General features: G+C 43.8%; 1 protein-coding gene across 1 annotated transcript in view; it reads left to right on the top strand.

Annotated features, from left to right (window-relative positions):
• Window positions 1-18260, top strand: part of GLCCI1 (glucocorticoid induced 1) — a 139449-nt gene that overhangs the window by 78891 nt on the left and 42298 nt on the right. Inside the window, exon 4 of the mRNA XM_089664182.1 lies at window positions 2100-2213. Coding sequence (XP_089520308.1) covers window positions 2100-2213 — 114 coding nt within the window. The remainder of the gene's footprint in view (window positions 1-2099; window positions 2214-18260) is intronic.

Here is an 18260-nt window from a genome sequence, read left to right as displayed (position 1 = left end):
TACATGCTGTTTGTGTGTCTGTGTCCATGTGCAGAGTGAATCTGTATGGGAGCGGTTTTATATTTATCAGCTGCTGCACTTGCACAGCTCTAATGAGAAAAGTGGCAGGGCCTGCATCCCTTTAGGTGTGATTTCCCTTTGAGAGTATCTCATCAAAAATGACATCTTGTTGCAAGGGATGCCAAAAATCTGACAGTGCAGACTTCTGGGGAAATCGGTAAGCGTAAGCCACTCACAAAATTCTTGGGGGGGTTCTGTACAACATCTGTGTAGGGATTGCCTCGTGGTTGCCATATTGCATTACTGCATTTTACAGAAGATTACAGAGCTGCAGATTGAAAAGGAAAGGGCTATTTAAATATTTCACATTGTGACTTGTGTCCCAATCGTAGGGGAAAAAAATAAATATATATATATATATATATATATATATATATATATATATATATATTATTATTATTATTTTTTTTAAAGAAATTTTATTATTTTTTTTAGTTTGCTTTATTTTTTATCCCCCATGAAATTGAAGTTGCCCTTTAAATCATAGAAGCAGTTTATTCACATGCACTTTACCTACAGCATGCTTGTTTCCTCTGGCTGTGCACAGAGTCATGTAAAAACATTTTTTACCAAAACTTAAAATGCAGTCCTGTTTTACTTTTTGACCTACAAAATGAAGTATTTTATTTAATCTTAAAAACTCATCCTCTACCTATATCCCCGTTTGCATACATTGCATCAGCAAGCTTCCCAATCCAGAATCTGTTGCCTGCACTCACTAGGTCAGGAGGGAGGTATCCTTTTCCTTATCTGAGCTTTTAAATCTGTGTAGTGCTGCCAATTACAGCCTTTCTCTGTGGACCCTAAAGGAAAACCCTTCTCCCTACAGGCATGCAAGAACGCTGCCAATCCTGCTTGGGGACACCTGATGTTCTGTGATGGTTTAAAAAAGGGGGGGGGGGGGGTTGGTAAATTATGTTGACGCTACACATTTAAATCCACGAATTCCCTCATGCATGCTAAAATATGCGGATGAAGAAATTTTCCACTGTCCGGTATCGTATTCTAACAGCGGGTACCTGTGGCTGTCAGATTACCTTGTTAGTGACTGCAGCTCAATGGCTGCTGTCACTGTTCAGCCAACTTTTTTTTTTTTTTTTTTTTCAATTTGCTTTGGTAAAAGTTTGATGCAGTTAATGTCAGCAGGGTTGCCCACATCCCTAATTTCTGCCAATTCCCAGGAACCTTCAAAATTTGAACCCTGTATGGCAAGTTTAGGGAGGGCGTGGGGCGACAGCTAGGTTTCTGGGGAGGAATGGGATGCTGTTTAAAGCATAGTTGTCCTGAGCCATGGGATATGTACATTTTGTTGTCCATGTTGTTCATTTTAGTATGATCTTTATTTTAATGCTTTCTGAGCCCCTGACCTGGAATAAGCATGGATTCAGTCATGTCAGAGTAAAGTTTAACTTTTTTTTTTTTTTTTTTTTAAATATTTTTATTAGGTTTTTCAAAGAAAAGAAAGGATTTTCAAAGAAATAAAACATTCATTCATATCATAATACAATACAATAAACATTGTACATTTGAGCAGTGTAGTTATTTCACTTTTGAGGCACTGATGAATTTGGTCTTAATTGGCTATATCATCAGAGGTATTTATATATGAATGAAAAACTTTGGTGAGGGGTTGGGATGTTAGGGGGGTTATTGGTAGGGGGGATGGAGGAAAGGGGGGGGGGGAGAGAGGTGTAACTAGGTGGGGAAGGATGTACCAGTCAGGAATTAGGTGATGTTTTTATATGTTGAGTGTTATCATAAAGTTTAACTTTTAGGTTTGCTCCATGTCAGTGGTTCTGGAACTATTGAAGCCATTGGATCAGCATAGGAGCCCAATTATAGTTTCAGGAGAAGTCGATTGCCCCTTACATTTGTCTCCTAGTTTCCTTTCATTGGTCATTGTTGCTGGCTTTTAAGACTGAATAGATTGGCTTTTTTAGTAATTGATCAGCTGCCAATTTTCCTGAATCCCCACCAAAATTTCATACGGGCTAAAAATTTGTACAAATGTATTTTTCTTTTTTTTTTTTCTTTAACAGATCGCCAAACTAAGACAGCAGTTACAGCGGACCAAGAACAACACTCGTCACATCAAAGATAAAGACAGTCCATCGCCTCTCCAGGGAAACCACATAGCAATCAATCATACTCAGGTGAGGATGTCCACAGCACTCCTAGAGCACGCCATACATGGGACAAATTCCGGAAGAATTTTCGTTCAAAAATCATAACTAAGAATTTGCTTTTGAATTTTGCACCATTAGTAGGCCGCAGCATCGGCTGATTTTTATGCGACCATCGAATTTGAGTAATTGGGCATGTTGGAAATGTTTTTAAAACAAATGGATTGCTAATCAATGATGGGAGAATTGTGCAAGAAATCTAATCAAAAAAGAAATGAAGCGAGCTGTGACCTGGAAAGAGAAGAAGCCCACAAATTCTTTTCTGTAGCAATGTGTGAAATTGAAGGCTTGGTTGGTTGAATTTTGAAATCAGTGGTGACGCCATCGAATTACAAAAAGAAATTTCAGAATTTCTAAAGAAAATTTGTTCAGAATTTGACCCATGTATGGCTTGCAATATTCTCTCCAAGCCTCCCTTCTCCTGCCTACCAGGGTGAGAGGTTGTTATGAGCTGAATGGTTCCATACAGACAAGCAAAGCTTTTGCTTCAATGCTGTTCCAAATGCATTATCCAGTTTTATTGGTTCCTTGGTTGGGATCCTGCTGGGAGAGGCTTTAACCTCCCTGGCGGTATGATTATTTCAGATTTTTGGTGCTGAAAGCGGTACCATTATTTTGCATGGAAATATGTAGTTTTTTATTGTAGGCCTGTAATTTTTAGGAATAACTCACTGAAATCTGTCCGAACAAGAGTCTAGTAAACATCCCGGGTAGGATAAAACTTGAAACACGAAATCATAAATTATAATTTAATAATCATAAACAATATAATAATACATTTAATTCAATAATATAATCAAACCAAAAACACTGAAATTTGAAATATAGCGCCAAGTTCGCACATCGCTGAGCAAAGTCGCAAAATCGTTTTCAGTGTCTGATGAGGAATTTCCCCCACAAATCATTATCACTCAATTCTGCAAGTGGTTCTGATTTACTATCGCTGTTCTCTAGCCGGTTTAAAACCACTTTTGACCTAAAGGGACGCTTTTTGGACGCCATGGACTTTTCTCAGTTTCTAGGCAGAAAGAACAGTCAAAATGCAGGCAGGGCGCCGGACAAAGCACTCGGGATAAAATGTATGTGAAATGGGTTGAAACAGCAATGTTTTACTATGTAAAATTTGTTTAGAAAAAAATGAAATTTTTAAAAATTTTCAAATTTCCCGGCGGCGGCGCCCGTACGTCCCGACGTCACAGGGACCGGAACACAGAAGCCGGATGCTGGCATCGGCTGAAGGAGATGGCCGGGGACGCTGCAGGGGACACATCGCGGGAGCGAAGGACAAGGTAAGCTCTGCAGGGACTCCCTATGCAGCGCCGCATGGTAAGCCCGAGTGTAGCTCGGGGTTACCGCTTTTGGTACTGACATTTTACCCCGAGCTACACTCGGGAATACCGCCAGGGAGGTTAATGTTCAGACAAAACATCACTTGGTTTTTACGTAGGTGTTGGATTTGCATCGTATCTAGGCATGTGTGAATTCTCCCCTAACTATAATCAATAATGCAATTCTCTAACCTTGCTTTTCGTAGCCACAATCCTATGCAGAAATGTGAACCTGTTCTTTACCCACATAGAGCAAAGCAAATTTTAAATTTGGACCTCCCCAGCTTACATATACAGTGCTGTGAAAAAGTATTTGCCCCTTCCTGATAATATATATATATATATATATATATATATATATATATATATATATATATATATAGTCAGTATATTATATTATATTAGTATATAATATTGGGACATCGACACAATTCTAACATTTTTGGCTCTATACACCACCACAATGGATTTGAAATGAAATGAACAAGATGTGCTTTAACTGCAGACTGTTAGCTTTAATTTGAGGGTATTTACATCCAAATCAGGTGAACGGTGTAGGAATTACAACAGTTTGCATATGTGCCTCCCACTTGTTAAGGGACCAAAAGTAATGGGACAGTTGGCTTCTCAGCTGTTCCATGGCCAGGTGTGTGTTATTCCCTCATTATCCCAATTACAATGAGCAGATAAAAGGTCCAGAGTTCATTTCAAGTGTGTTATTTGCATTTGGAATCTGTTACTATCAACTCTCAAGATGAGATCCAAAGAGCTGTCACTATCAGTGAAGCAAGCCATCATTAGGCTGAAAAAACAAAACAAACCCATCAGAGAGATAGCAAAAACATTAGGCGTGGCCAAAACAACTGTTTGGAACATTCTTAAAAAGAAGGAACGCACCGGTGAGCTCAGCAACACCAAAAGACCCGGAAGACCACGGAAAACAACTGTGGTGGATGACCGAAGAATTCTTTCCCTGGTGAAGAAAACACCCTTCACAACAGTTGGCCAGATCAAGAACACTCTCCAGGAGGTAGGTGTATGTGTGTCAAAGTCAACAATCAAGAGAAGACTTCAGCAGAGTGAATACAGAGGGTTCACCACAAGATGGAAACCATTGGTGAGCCTCAAAAACAGGAAGGCCAGATTAGAGTTTGCCAAACGACATCTAAAAAAGTGTTCACAGTTCTGGAACAACATCCTATGGACAGATGAGACCGAGATCAACTTGTACCAGAGTGATGGGAAGAGAAGAGTATGGAGAAGGAAAGGAACTGCTCATGATCCTAAGCATACCACCTCATCAGTGAAGCATGGTGGTGGTAGTGTCATGGCGTGGGCATGTATGGCTGCCAATGGAACTGGTTCTCTTGTATTTATTGATGATGTGACTGCTGACAAAAGCAGCCGGATGAATTCTGAAGTGTTTCGGGAATATTATCTGCTCATATTCAGCCAAATGCTTCAGAACTCATTGGACGCTTCACAGTGCAGATGGACAATGACCCAAAGCAGACTGCAAAAGCAACCGAAGAGGTTTTTAAGGGAAATAAGTGGAATGTTATGCAATGGCCAAGTCAATCACCTGACCTGAATCCGATTGAGCATGCATTTCACTTGCTGAAGACAAAGCTGAAGGGAAAATGCCCCAAGAACAAGCAGGAACTGAAGACATTTGCAGTAGAGGCCTGGCAGAGCATCACCAGGGATGAAACCCAGCGTCTGGTGATGTCTATGCGTTCCAGACTTCAGGCTGTAATTGACTGCAAAAGATTTGCAAGCAAGTATTAAAAAGTGAAAGTTTGATTTATGATTACTATTCTGTCCCATTACTTTTGGTCCCTTAACAAGTGGGAGGCACATATGCAAACTGTTGTAATTCCTACACCGTTCACCTGATTTGGATGTAAATACCCTCAAATTAAAGCTGACAGTCTGCAGTTAAAGTACATCTTGTTCGTTTCATTTCAAATCCATTTTGGTGGTGTATAGAGCCAAAAATGTTAGAATTGTGTTGATGTCCCAATATTTATGGACCTGACTATATATATATATATATATATATATATATATATTCGTTTTTAATTTTATTTTAAATTTGTCACACTCAAATGATTCAGATCATCAAACAAATTTTAAAATGAAATAAAAATAACATGCATTTTTTAAATGATTTAATTTATTAAGGGAAAAAAGCTGTCCAGACCTGCCTGGCCCTATGTGAAAAAGTAATTACCTCATAAAGCTGTTAACTGGTTGTGCCACCCTTGGCGGCAACAGCTGCAATCAGGCGTTTGCAATAACCGGCAAGTCTTTCACATCGCTGTGGAGGAATTTTGGCCCGCTTTTTGCAGAATTAATCTCATTCACCCACATTGGAGGGTTTTCCAGCATGAACGGCCTGTTTAAGGATATGCTGCAGCACGTCAATCACATTTATGTCCTGACTTTGATGAGGCCACTCCAAAACCTTAATGGTTGCTTTTTTTTAGCCATTCAGAAATGGACTTGCTGGTGTGTTTAGGATCATTATCCTGCTACATAACCCAAGTGTTCTTGAGTTTATGGTCACTAGCTGATGGGCGGACATTCGTCTTCAGGATTTTCTGGTGGAGCACACTAGATTGTGTACACTCCTTAACCACTTCATGTCCGGACACTTTTACCCCCTTCCTGTCCAGGCTATTTTTCAGCTTTCAGTGCTATCACACTTTGAATGACAATTGCGCGGTCATGCAACACTGTACCCATATGAATTTTTTAGCATTTTTTAGAAACATAAAGCATTATTTTGGTGGTATTTTTTCACCACTGGGATTTTTATTATTTTTGCTATGTAAATGAAAAAGTCCAAAAATTTAGAAAGTTTTTCTTATAAAATTTTGCAAAAAAAATTTCATCATAAATCTTGGCCAAAATTTATTCCGTTTTTTATCTTTTTAGCAAAAAAAAATAAATAACCCAAATTAGTTTATAACTAAAAATTATAATTTTTAAACTTTTTTTTACATTTTTATTTTGTTTTTTATATTTTTTTCATACTGTCACCATGGAGACACTGGACTACTTGTGGGGGGTGATATATATTTTTTTTTTTTTCACTGATTGCTTTCACACCCATAAAGGCTGTAAAAGCAATCATTTCTCTTTCTCTCTGGCTGCATTCTTGGTCACAACTTGTCACATGGTATAAGGCTGTTGTGAATAGCCCTGTACCATGTGACCTCTGTGATCATTCACAGATTTCACACATAGTAAGCAAATTGTCAGAAGTGACATCTTGCTTGCTACTCTGCATGTGATCACCGATTGGCCAATCAGTGATCACATGATCAGGACCTCGCATAGAGGTCCCGTACGACGATCGGTGTTCCACTGTGTCCGGAGGACACAGCGGGCACTGTGCGCTCCCAGGGAGCGCGCACAAGCAGGGGGCGGGAGATCGTTTATAAACGGCCACCCAACCCTGCACTGCCACCGTCTGGCCATTTATATACAACGGCTGGACGGGAGGTGGTTAAAAGGCTAGAGGGCTGATGGGTAATAATGGCCGTTTTATATACAACGGCTGGACGGGAGGTAGTTAAAAGGCTAGAGGGCTGATGGGTAATGATGTCCGCTCTATAAAGTGAGGCATACTGTATGTTAGTGTTTTATAGAATACAGGAAGTAGATACAATAGGAAAAGCTTTGTTGCATTTTGGGCAAGGAACTGCTTCCTGGTGTGAACTTGTTTTAGTACATTATGCTGACGAGGACCAGTGACTACATGCAGAGCCAGTCTTGTAAACCTTCTACATGTATCTGATTAGTCACTGGGCCCACACCAGCAGTAAGTGCTTTTCATAATTTTTCTGTTTCTTGTTTTATGGCCAGTTTAGATGCAGGTTGCACGTAGTGGTATTTTTTCTTTAAGCTGCCTCTGCAAAAACATCAACACATTGAGGTGGTGGTGGCAGAGGTTTCATGTGACGATGGGGAGTTAGGGGAAGTCCAGAGGTGAGGTTTGTGTAGAGTTGACACACTTTTTTAATGTGAGAATGTTGCTGTGTAAGTTCTGCCAAAATAAGACCATTTTTACATTTTTTTTTTTTTGTTTCCTAACTATTTCTTGCAACTAAAGAAATATCTGTAAGCATGAGATCTACGATGCTGAACTTCCACATCTAAACATGTGATGGGGTTTTTTGCATGTTCATGTAACCTTGAGACTCAGAGCTGCAAACGTTTTCTTAGAGGAGCTGTATTGTGGAAGCTGTCGATAAAACACTATAAAAGGGAAAGAGATTATTCCTGGGTATTTCCTGTAGGCTCCCTGCAGCTGTTGTGGTGTTTTTGGTTTTTTTTTTGCATCTTTTTGATTGTCTGCTCTGTGTCTGTGTGCGGAGACTGCCATCTTTGTAGATGGTTGCTCTGCTTTCTCATGTCTGAACTGCCCCCAGGTAACTGGTGAAGCAACAATCAAAATGCAGCAGGAGAGGGTGGAAAAAGCGGGAACAGGGAAATCTTGCATTGCAGGTCTTCAGGTGCAGCTTCCTTTCCAGCAAGGAGAACTATGAGCAGCACAATAGTGATGTCCATTTCTATGCTGATGGCACACAAATCTATCCCTCTACTTCTCAGCTCACCCCATCAGTTTCCTTGTGTATCACCGATTTACTAACAGACATATCAGACTGGATGTCACACCACTTCCTAAAACTCAATCTATCCAAAACTGAGCCCATAATATTTCCTTCCCCATGTGCCTCTTCCTCTGATTTTTCGGTCAGGATCAATAGCACCACTATCAACCCAACCCTGCATGCCAGGGTGCTAGGGGATAACCCTGGATTCTGAACTATCCTTTCAGGCCCACATCCAATCCCTGTCCAAATCATGCTGCCTCAACCCCCATCATGCTGCCTCAACCCCCATCATGCTGCCTCAACCCCCATCATGCTGCCTCAACCCCCATCACGCTGCCTCAACCCCCATCACGCTGCCTCAACCCCCATCACGCTGCCTCAACCCCCATCACGCTGCCTCAACCCCCATCACGCTGCCTCAACCCCCATCACGCTGCCTCAACCCCCATCACGCTGCCTCAACCCCCATCACGCTGCCTCAACCCCCATCACGCTGCCTCAACCCCCATCACGCTGCCTCAACCCCCATCACGCTGCCTCAACCCCCATCACGCTGCCTCAACCCCCATCACGCTGCCTCAACCCCCATCACGCTGCCTCAACCCCCATCACGCTGCCTCAACCCCCATCACGCTGCCTCAACCCCCATCACGCTGCCTCAACCCCCATCACGCTGCCTCAACCCCCATCACGCTGCCTCAACCCCCATCACGCTGCCTCAACCCCCATCACGCTGCCTCAACCCCCATCACGCTGCCTCAACCCCCATCACGCTGCCTCAACCCCCATCACGCTGCCTCAACCCCCATCACGCTGCCTCAACCCCCATCACGCTGCCTCAACCCCCATCACGCTGCCTCAACCCCCATCACGCTGCCTCAACCCCCATCACGCTGCCTCAACCCCCATCACGCTGCCTCAACCCCCATCACGCTGCCTCAACCCCCATCACGCTGCCTCAACCCCCATCACGCTGCCTCAACCCCCATCACGCTGCCTCAACCCCCTCAACATCTCCAGAATTCTCCCCGGGCCCTGCATTCACTGGATCCGGTCTCCCCTGGCCCTGCATTCACTGGATCCGGTCTCCCCGGGCCCTGCATTCACTGGATCCGGTCTCCCCGGGCCCTGCATTCACTGGATCCGGTCTCCCCGGGCCCTGCATTCACTGGATCCGGTCTCCCCGGGCCCTGCATTCACTGGAAACTGCTAAATACCTTTTCTCATCTGCAGTATATAGCAGTCTTGTGACTTCTATCAGTGTCCGATCGAGCACTGGTTAAAGCTTGTAGGAAGAGTTTTTATTTGCTCTAGGACGACGCAGAACCCCTGACCCCTGTCTGGACAGTGCTGATTGGCCCTGTTCTGATCACATGCACTCCCAAAGGGGAAAAAAAAAACCTTAGCAATACACACCAAACTGAGCATGTGCTGAATGACTGCACGATATGTCCTATCAGGAGATAGAACACTGGAAGAAGGGGAGGATCAGAGAGGTCAGGATCAAATCGCATATTTACACAATGCAGAGGATTAACCCCTTAGGTTCCACAGTGAGTATACCCAGCATGCTTTACTGCATATACAGACTGATTGTACTGTTGTGGGTTTAGTAACACTTTAAATATGTCCTCTTGTTTCCAAGTTCAATCTGCCTATTTACTTTTTCTGCTGTGTGTAATGTTTTTACTGTTGGCTCCATTTTCTCATACTAGAACCACACTGTCTCTCAGCATGGAAACCTGGCTTGAACCCCTTGCAGAATATTTCATAGTTCTGCTTTTTTTTAGTTGTTTAGACTCCTGCTGCTGGAAAGATTTATAGTCGGGGAGTATGATTGGTGCAAAGAAGCCGGAGGAGGGGAACACTTTCATTAAACTGTGCAGAGTGGAATAAAACTTGTCATATATGAAAACCTGAAACTTGGCTGCCATGCTGGTCCCATAACTTCAGTATTTTCAGTGACTGATCTGGAATAAGCATGCAGGCAGTGAAGCCATGTAATGCATATTTTGGCTCCATGACTCAAATGATCAAAGCCAGCAGACTGCCTGACAGCCAGGTAGATAGCATTTTGTGGAGGTGGTGGTAGCCCCCGTATTTCTTGCACTAGAAGTTTTCTTTAAGTGATCATACGAAAAAAAAATACAAAAACAAAATGTCACTGTAATAGAAAAAGTATTATATTCGCCTTTCTAGCGACCCGTGTCTTCTACCTTCTGTTCAGGGCTGCAGCCTATATCCGTACCATGCAAAATTTCCTGGATTGTCAAATTCCTGTGCCCCCCCCCCCCCCCACACCTCCGGCCTTTGTTCCATCCCCCAAACCTGCATGTCATGACCTGATGCCCCCTGCTGAGTCAGACCTATAGCTTTAAAATCAGCAATGGAGCCCCTCCAGCGGGGGGGGGGGATGTCAGAACTCTGTAGCGAGGCTTCTGCTTCCACACACAGAGGTCCTGCTCTGCAGCATGCTGGCAGGGGGAGGCTTTTCTACTTTGGCTGTGGCTGCTTCTTACAGAAAAGGAAGTGTAAGACTTTTCACACTTTGTGATGCATCTGGAATGCATTTCACTGATTTTAATCACTTGCCTACCGGCACTTATACCCCCTTTCTTACCAGGCCAATTTTCAGCTTTCAGCGCTGCCGCACTTTGACAATTGCGCGGTCATGCAAGATTGTACCCATATGAAATGTTTAGCATTTTTTTCTCATAAATAGAGCTTTCTTTTGGTGGTATTTAATCATCGCCCGGTGTTTTTTACTTTTTTGCGCTATAAACAAAAAAATTGCAAAAAATGTGAAAAAAAAAGTTTCTATTATAAAATTTAGCAAACAGGTAATTTTTCTCCTTCACTGATGTGCGTTGATGAGGCAGCAGTGATGGGCACGGGTGGGTGGCACTGGTGGGCACCGATCATCAGAGCACTGATCATCAGTGCCCTGATGATTGGTGCCAATCACCGCTCTGACAACTGCCGGTTCTCGGCAGTACTTTCCTTTGACAGTGAGAGGAAAGTGCAGCCGAGAACCGGCAATTGCATTTCCCTGTGATCAGCGTGTCATTGGACACGGCTGATCACATGGTAAAAGGCCGCTATGATTGTCCTTTTACCACATCATGTGATCAGCTGTGTCCGCAGGACACAACGATCACGGAGATTGCTGGGGGCGCGCCGTAGAGCGCGTTCTGGGAGGACGTCATATGACGCCCTCCCAGAACTGGCCAGCTGCAGTGTAGCCGCCATTTGGCTATCTGCGGTCGGCAACTGGTTAAACAGTTTAGTTGGGTTCCACTCTCAAAAAACAGCCACTCACCTGTTTCACGATCCCACGGTGCCCCCGCCACATCGGGATCCAGTCGCCAGCATCTTCAGTGTGGGCACCCAGCTGTGACAGCTTGCGGCTTCACAGCCGAGCACCCACTGCGCATGTGGGAGTAGCGCTTCCTGAATGGACCCGTCGTCTTCTGGGACCTGTCACGTGTCCCACAAGGGAAGGGAGGGTAGGAGGACAACTTCCCCTTCTGGTCGCCTAGACATTCGCAGTGGAAGTGGGAGCAGGTACTTGTCAATTTCGGGTACCCGCTCCCCAGAGGTGCCAATCCTTAATCGGAAGCGGGAGACCAGTCTTTAACGCGGAGCTTCCCCTTTAGGGTGGAACTCCGCTTTAAAGTGAAAAGCAGCAGACTTGCAATATAGGACTGAGGACTTTAATCCCACCCCTGAGTTGTGGCACTTGGACCTGGCAAAATGGGTACTCTGTGCTGCATCATGGGAGGAAAGTGAAAGATTGCAAGCAGAAGGTGGGCAGTAGTAATGTGTTGGGGGATGCATTTAAATCGGCCCGCGAAGCACAAGTTTACTTTAAAGGTAAACTCCAGCCTTGCCTTCAGTCTTGCACAGTTGTACAGTCTCCTTTCCTGGACTGAAATGGCTTATTCTAATTTCACTGCACACTGTGAGCTTCTTGCAGTGTGCATTAGAAGCTGCAGCAAGGCATATAGAGCCTGGCTTTCTTGCTGGAGGACATCCAGCATCATCTAGTCCTAGTCAGCCTGACTGTCCTTGCTCTCACCCCTTTTATTCATTGGGTTTCAGGGTGTGCAGTATTGATGTGTTCAGTCCTGGGGATCACTAATGGGTTGAAGCATCTATGAATGATTAGGAAGGGGATCATCCAATCACTGATACTCTGCTTATAGAAGTAGGAAGTTTACTTCATGTTTCCCCATGGCTTGCTTCTTTATGGCCATGGCTAGATTGGCTCTATAGAAGAATGTCACGGAATAAAAGGAACAAGCTGACAGATCATATTGGATGGTACAGTTCATTGTCAGTCATTGTGGAGTTACTTAAGCCAGGCAGGTTCATGCCTGCCTGATGTGTTTGGAAACGGTCTGTAGCAATGTTTGTCCTATGTGCCGATCCCTCAACCACTCAGCCCTGTGTGTATTCTAGTGGATCCTGCCAGGCAACTGTCTGTTTCAGAATTGGGCAGATTGTTCTGGGATGTGTACGTTTCATTGTGCAAGATGAATGCTAAGCTCTGGAGGCTTTTATATATACTTGTAAGAGTTGAAGTGGACCTTTCAGTAACTTTAAAAGTCTGCAGGAATAAATTCCTCATACGGCATAATATAGAGCAGCAGATCCTTCCCGATTTTTCTCCTTTACCTTTTCCAAGTCAACTCTACAGGTCTGTGGTTTGGGAACATCCACCACATTACTGGGGATACCCAGGAGGGTAAAGAACATGAGAAGAAACAAAGTCAAAATCATTGCTTTTGAGCTGAATGTTTGTGTTTTTTTTTTAGATTCCTCTCACCAGTTCTGACATGTGTTAGGCCTTTGGTCAGATGGGTCCAAACATAGGTCAGCAGAGAGTGTTGAAGACTTGCCCAGATTATATCTTGTACAGGTGCCCTTTGCAGGTCCATTCCTGCTAATAAGAGAGGTTTCCTTTTCATGTATAGCTAGCCTCCAACCTTGCCAGTTCCTCCCCCCATTCATGGTGGTTTATCTGTTTCGGGTGTATTGACACTTGTTCCTAAACCCCGGACCCTGCATTCACTATATCTGGTCTCCCCGGACCCTGCATTCACTATATCTGGTCTCCCCGGACCCTGCATTCACTATATCTGGTCTCCCCGGACCCTGCATTCACTATATCTGGTCTCCCCGGACCCTGCATTCACTATATCTGGTCTCCCCGGACCCTGCATTCACTATATCTGGTCTCCCCGGACCCTGCATTCACTATATCTGGTCTCCCCGGACCCTGCATTCACTATATCTGGTCTCCCCGGACCCTGCATTCACTATATCTGGTCTCCCCGGACCCTGCATTCACTATATCTGGTCTCCCCGGACCCTGCATTCACTATATCTGGTCTCCCCGGACCCTGCATTCACTATATCTGGTCTCCCCGGACCCTGCATTCACTATATCTGGTCTCCCCGGACCCTGCATTCACTATATCTGGTCTCCCCGGACCCTGCATTCACTATATCTGGTCTCCCCGGACCCTGCATTCACTATATCTGGTCTCCCCGGACCCTGCATTCCCTATATCTGGTCTCCCCGGACCCTGCATTCACTATATCTGGTCTCCCACAGTACACACAACATGGAAATGCAATTATTTTAGTACCGTAAATAGAAACTGCTAAATGACTTTTCTCATCAGCAGTATATAGCAGTCTTGTTACTTGTATCAGTGTCCGGACGATCACTGGTTAAAGGTTGTAGAAGGAGTTTTCATTCTTCTGTTGACTGTCTTATGAGGCTGCATGACCCCTGATCCTTTGGACAGGCGAGCACATGCACCCTCACAAAGAAAAGAAAAAAAAAACTTTCTATCATTACACACTAAACTGAGCATGTGTAGGGTGACTCCTAGAGCTCTGTACTATTAGCAAATGGATTGGGTGACAGTGGAAGAAGGGGAGGATCAGAGAAGACCGGATCGAACAGCCTTTTTACACAATGCAGAGGATTAACCCCTTAGGTTCAACAGTGAGTATAACAAGCATGCTTTACTGCATATACAGACTGATTTTACTGTTGTGGGTTTAGTTACACGTTAAGCTCCAGTCCAGTTCTTTGGCTACAATATTCAGATCGGTGTGCTGCAGGCAGGTGGAAGCAAAACTTCAGTCTCCTCTCCTGCAATGATCTGCAACCTTCTAACAAGTCACAAGGTTATAGGCTGCAGCAGGGGCTGATCTGTGTCAGGCATTTGTGAATACAGTGAAGAACTTCACAGAAATAGCGAATAGACAGTTGACAGCACTATCAAGGCTACATCACTACAAAGGGTTACGTCCCAAATCTTGCATCAGGACAGTATGCTTTTGATCTGCAGCTATCCCAGGGACAAGTATACACAAGGCAATGCACTAACGTTTTATACAGACAAAAAAAAAAAAAAAAATAGGGAAGCACACAATTTTTAGCAAAGTGAACAAGATAAATGAAAATAATTTAAAAAGTGCAACTTTCGGAAAAAAACTTGTCCAGAGCCTCAAGATCACATGACATTCATCTAATGGCCTTTGGTACAGGACAGTTAGCTGCTCGTGTGGAGTCCTGTGTTGTCTCTGCTGATAGGCTGGGAGAAATGAGTTTCTCTCGCATGCTCTGGATCCAACTCCCTGTCAGGGCTCCCAGCAAGGCTGTGTATACTCACAAAATCATCTGAAGGGTAAGGGTTGTCATGACCATGTTTTATGTGGGCATATTCCCCTTTCTGAGCCTGTAGTTGAGAGCTGATGCTGTCAATCACAGGCTGTGTGCAGTAGCCCCCATCCCCCTGGATCCCTTGGAGTTGGGATAACCTGTTAAGCCGGCCACACAACATTGATCAAAATGCTGCCTGTTCAGCAGGCATTAGGTGTACAGAAGTCGATCTGCTGATTGATACTTCTGTACAACCAGCCTGTCAGGATTTTCCTGAACGATCAGTGTTGCTGGCTATGGCCTGCAGTACTGATCATTGTGTTCAGATGGAGGAGAGACTTCCCTATCAGAATACAACAGCACAGTGGGAGTGATTTCCCCTGTCCACCTCGAATGTGTGGATGTTTTCTTCTCTCAGAATGCTTGTTGAGTGAAAAAAAAAAAAAAGATTGATGAAAGGGCTGCCTTAGAAGTGACTCGTGCAGACAGCAGAGGAAGGAGCAAACAGACAGAAATTGCACTAGGTGCTTTGGACAGAGGCAGGTACACATTCTAGAAGGATATGCTTTGTTCATATTTAGTTTCAAAGGTTTACAGCCACTTTAACCACTTTGAGCTCCGAACGGTTTTACCTCCTTCATGACCAGGCCATTTTTTTCCCGATTTGGTACTGCACTACTTTAACTGGTAATTGCGCAGTCATGCAACACTGTACCCAAATGAAATTTATATAATTGTTTCCACAAATAGAGCTTTCTTTTAGTGCTATTTCATCACCCCTGGGGATTTTTGCTGGGATATAAATGAATATAATACTTTTTTTTTTTCTTTTTTTTTCCTGCTATAAAACATACAATAGAAAAACTGGTTTCTTCATACATTTTGGCCAACACATGTCTTTGGTGGTAAACAAAAAAACACCAAATAAGTATATATTGATTTAGTTTGCCTGAAAGTTATAGCGCCTACAAACTATATATGAAATATATATTGTAATTTTTATTTGCTACTAATGGCAGTGATCAGCAACTTAAATGGGATTGCAGTAGTGCGGATGGCAATCTTACACTAACTGTCGCTTGGGGGAACTGACTGACACTGACATCACCAGTGACACTAATAAAGTGATCAGTGCTAATATTATACACTGCCACTCTACTAATGACACTGGCTGGGAAGGGGTTAACAGCTAGGTCGATCAGGGGGTTAAATTTGTGCCTAACAATGTGTATTGTGTGTATAATGTGCTGCTTTTACTAATCTTATTTTCTCATCCCTACTTTTGCAGGAGTAAGAAACGTGTTCCTTCTGCACGGAGCCCTATGTTGATTGTCAGCATAGGGCTCTGAGCTGTGATTGGACACAGCCGTTCAGCAGGTCCCGGTCATGAATAATTGGCCAGGACTTGCTGACAGACCCCCGCTGTGTGCAATCACAGCTGGATTTGGTGGGGGGGATGGGGACACGCCCTAAACCAGGAAGCAGCCAACAATGTACCATTACCTTGCTGTGCCTGCATGGGCCGCCCGTCCGCAGTACATGGAGGGTGGTGTGGACATTGAGCTCTGTACCTCCTACTGGACATGCCCACCCTCATTCCAACATGGACTTGTAGACCATAGACGCTCAGAAGTGAGGGGCCTGTTACCATGATCTGCCCAGGGCAGAGTGGCGTCGGCATACATTTTTACAATGCAACCAGGTCACATGACTTGTAGACTTTATAGTAGCTGCACTTTTCTATTTTCTTTTTTTTTTTTTTCATATGCCTTATTAATGTTGTCAGGTTGAATTTAAGGTGGAGCTATTGTCGGACAACATTGCAATTCCAGAAATTTTACACTTAGATGAATGTCTGTCTGTATGGTGGCACAGGCATTCACCTTTTTTTTTTTTTTTTTTTTTTTTTTCTTGGTTGACTTTGAGTGACAGCACAACTATTTTCATCTAATAATTGAATGGAAATGACCCATAATTCCCAAGGGTTTGAAACCCCATACATTAAAAATGTCATGCAACATGCCCTTTTGGAATACGTGTTCCAGTGTTGGCGCTTCTGTGAAAGCCGTACTGTTTGTATTTTGATTATCACATCCCCCAGACTAGACTTGGAGCATTAACACTGAATCCTCGGAGTCGTTCGTCTCCGTCCTAATATTTATTTGCTCCACCCTTCCTTCCCTGCGTTGTTCTTGGTGGCATCATCAGTAATCACAGTTTAGCATGCTGGCATTTTCAGCAATGTTCCTGTTAATGGCATACTAGGGCGGCATCACCACACACTTTGCTGCAAAGCAGTTTAAAGGTTAAGCTTCAGTTCAGCTTTAATACACAGATGATATAGATACAGTTTCAAGAAAAAGTATGTGAACCCCTTGGGATTACGTGGAGTTTTGCATGAATTGGGCATAAAATGTGCTCTGAACGTCATCTAAGTCACAACAATAGAAGTACACAGTCTGCTGAACATAATACTACACAAACATTAGATGTTGCCATGGTTTACTTGCACATAACATGTAAACATTCACAGTGCCGGGAGGAAAAAGTATGTGAACCTTTGGACTTAATAACTGGTTGACCCTCCTTTGGCAGCAATAACCTCAATCAAACATTTCCTGTAGTTGCAGATCAGACCTGCACAACGATCTGGAGTCATTTTGGACCACTCCTCTTCACAAAACTGTTTCAGTGTAGCAATATTCTTGGGATGTCTGGTGTGAATCGCTCTCTTAAGGTCATGCCACAGCATTTCAATCGGGTTGAGGTCAGGACTCTGACTGGGCCACTCCAGAAGGCGTATTGTGTGCTGTTGCAGCCATTGTTTTGTTGAATTACTTGTATGCTTTGGGTCATTGTCCTGTTGCATCACCCATGCTCTGCGGAGCTTCAGTTGGCGGACAGATGGTCGTACGTTTTCCTGCAAAATGTCTTGATAAACTCTGGAATTAATTTTCCCATCAATGACAACAATCCGTCCAGGCCCTGAGGCAGCAAAGCAGCCCCAAACCATGATGCTCCCTCCGCCATGTTTTACAGTGGGGATGAGGTTTTGATGTTGGTGTGCTGGGCCTTTTTTTCTCCACACATAGTGTTGTGTGTTCTTCCCAAACAACTCAATCTTGGTTTCATCTGTTCACAGTATATTTTGCCAGTAGTGCTGTGGAACATCCAGGTGCTCTTTTGCAAACTTCAATCGTGCTGCAATCTTCTTTTTGGACAGCAATGGCTTCCTCCGTGGTGTCCTCCCATGTACTCCATTCTTGTTTAATGTTTTCCTTATTGTAGATGTGTCAACAAAAATGTTAGCATGTGCCAGAGATTTCTGTAGGTCTTTAGCTGACACTCTGGGATTCTTCTTTACCTCATGCAGCATTCTGCG

This window comes from Staurois parvus, unplaced genomic scaffold, assembly GCF_062004578.1.
Source record: "Staurois parvus isolate SC_StPar_1 unplaced genomic scaffold, SC_StPar_1.0 ptg001847l, whole genome shotgun sequence".
Classification (NCBI taxonomy): domain Eukaryota; kingdom Metazoa; phylum Chordata; class Amphibia; order Anura; family Ranidae; genus Staurois; species Staurois parvus.
This window is presented reverse-complemented; position numbering and strand designations above follow the sequence as displayed.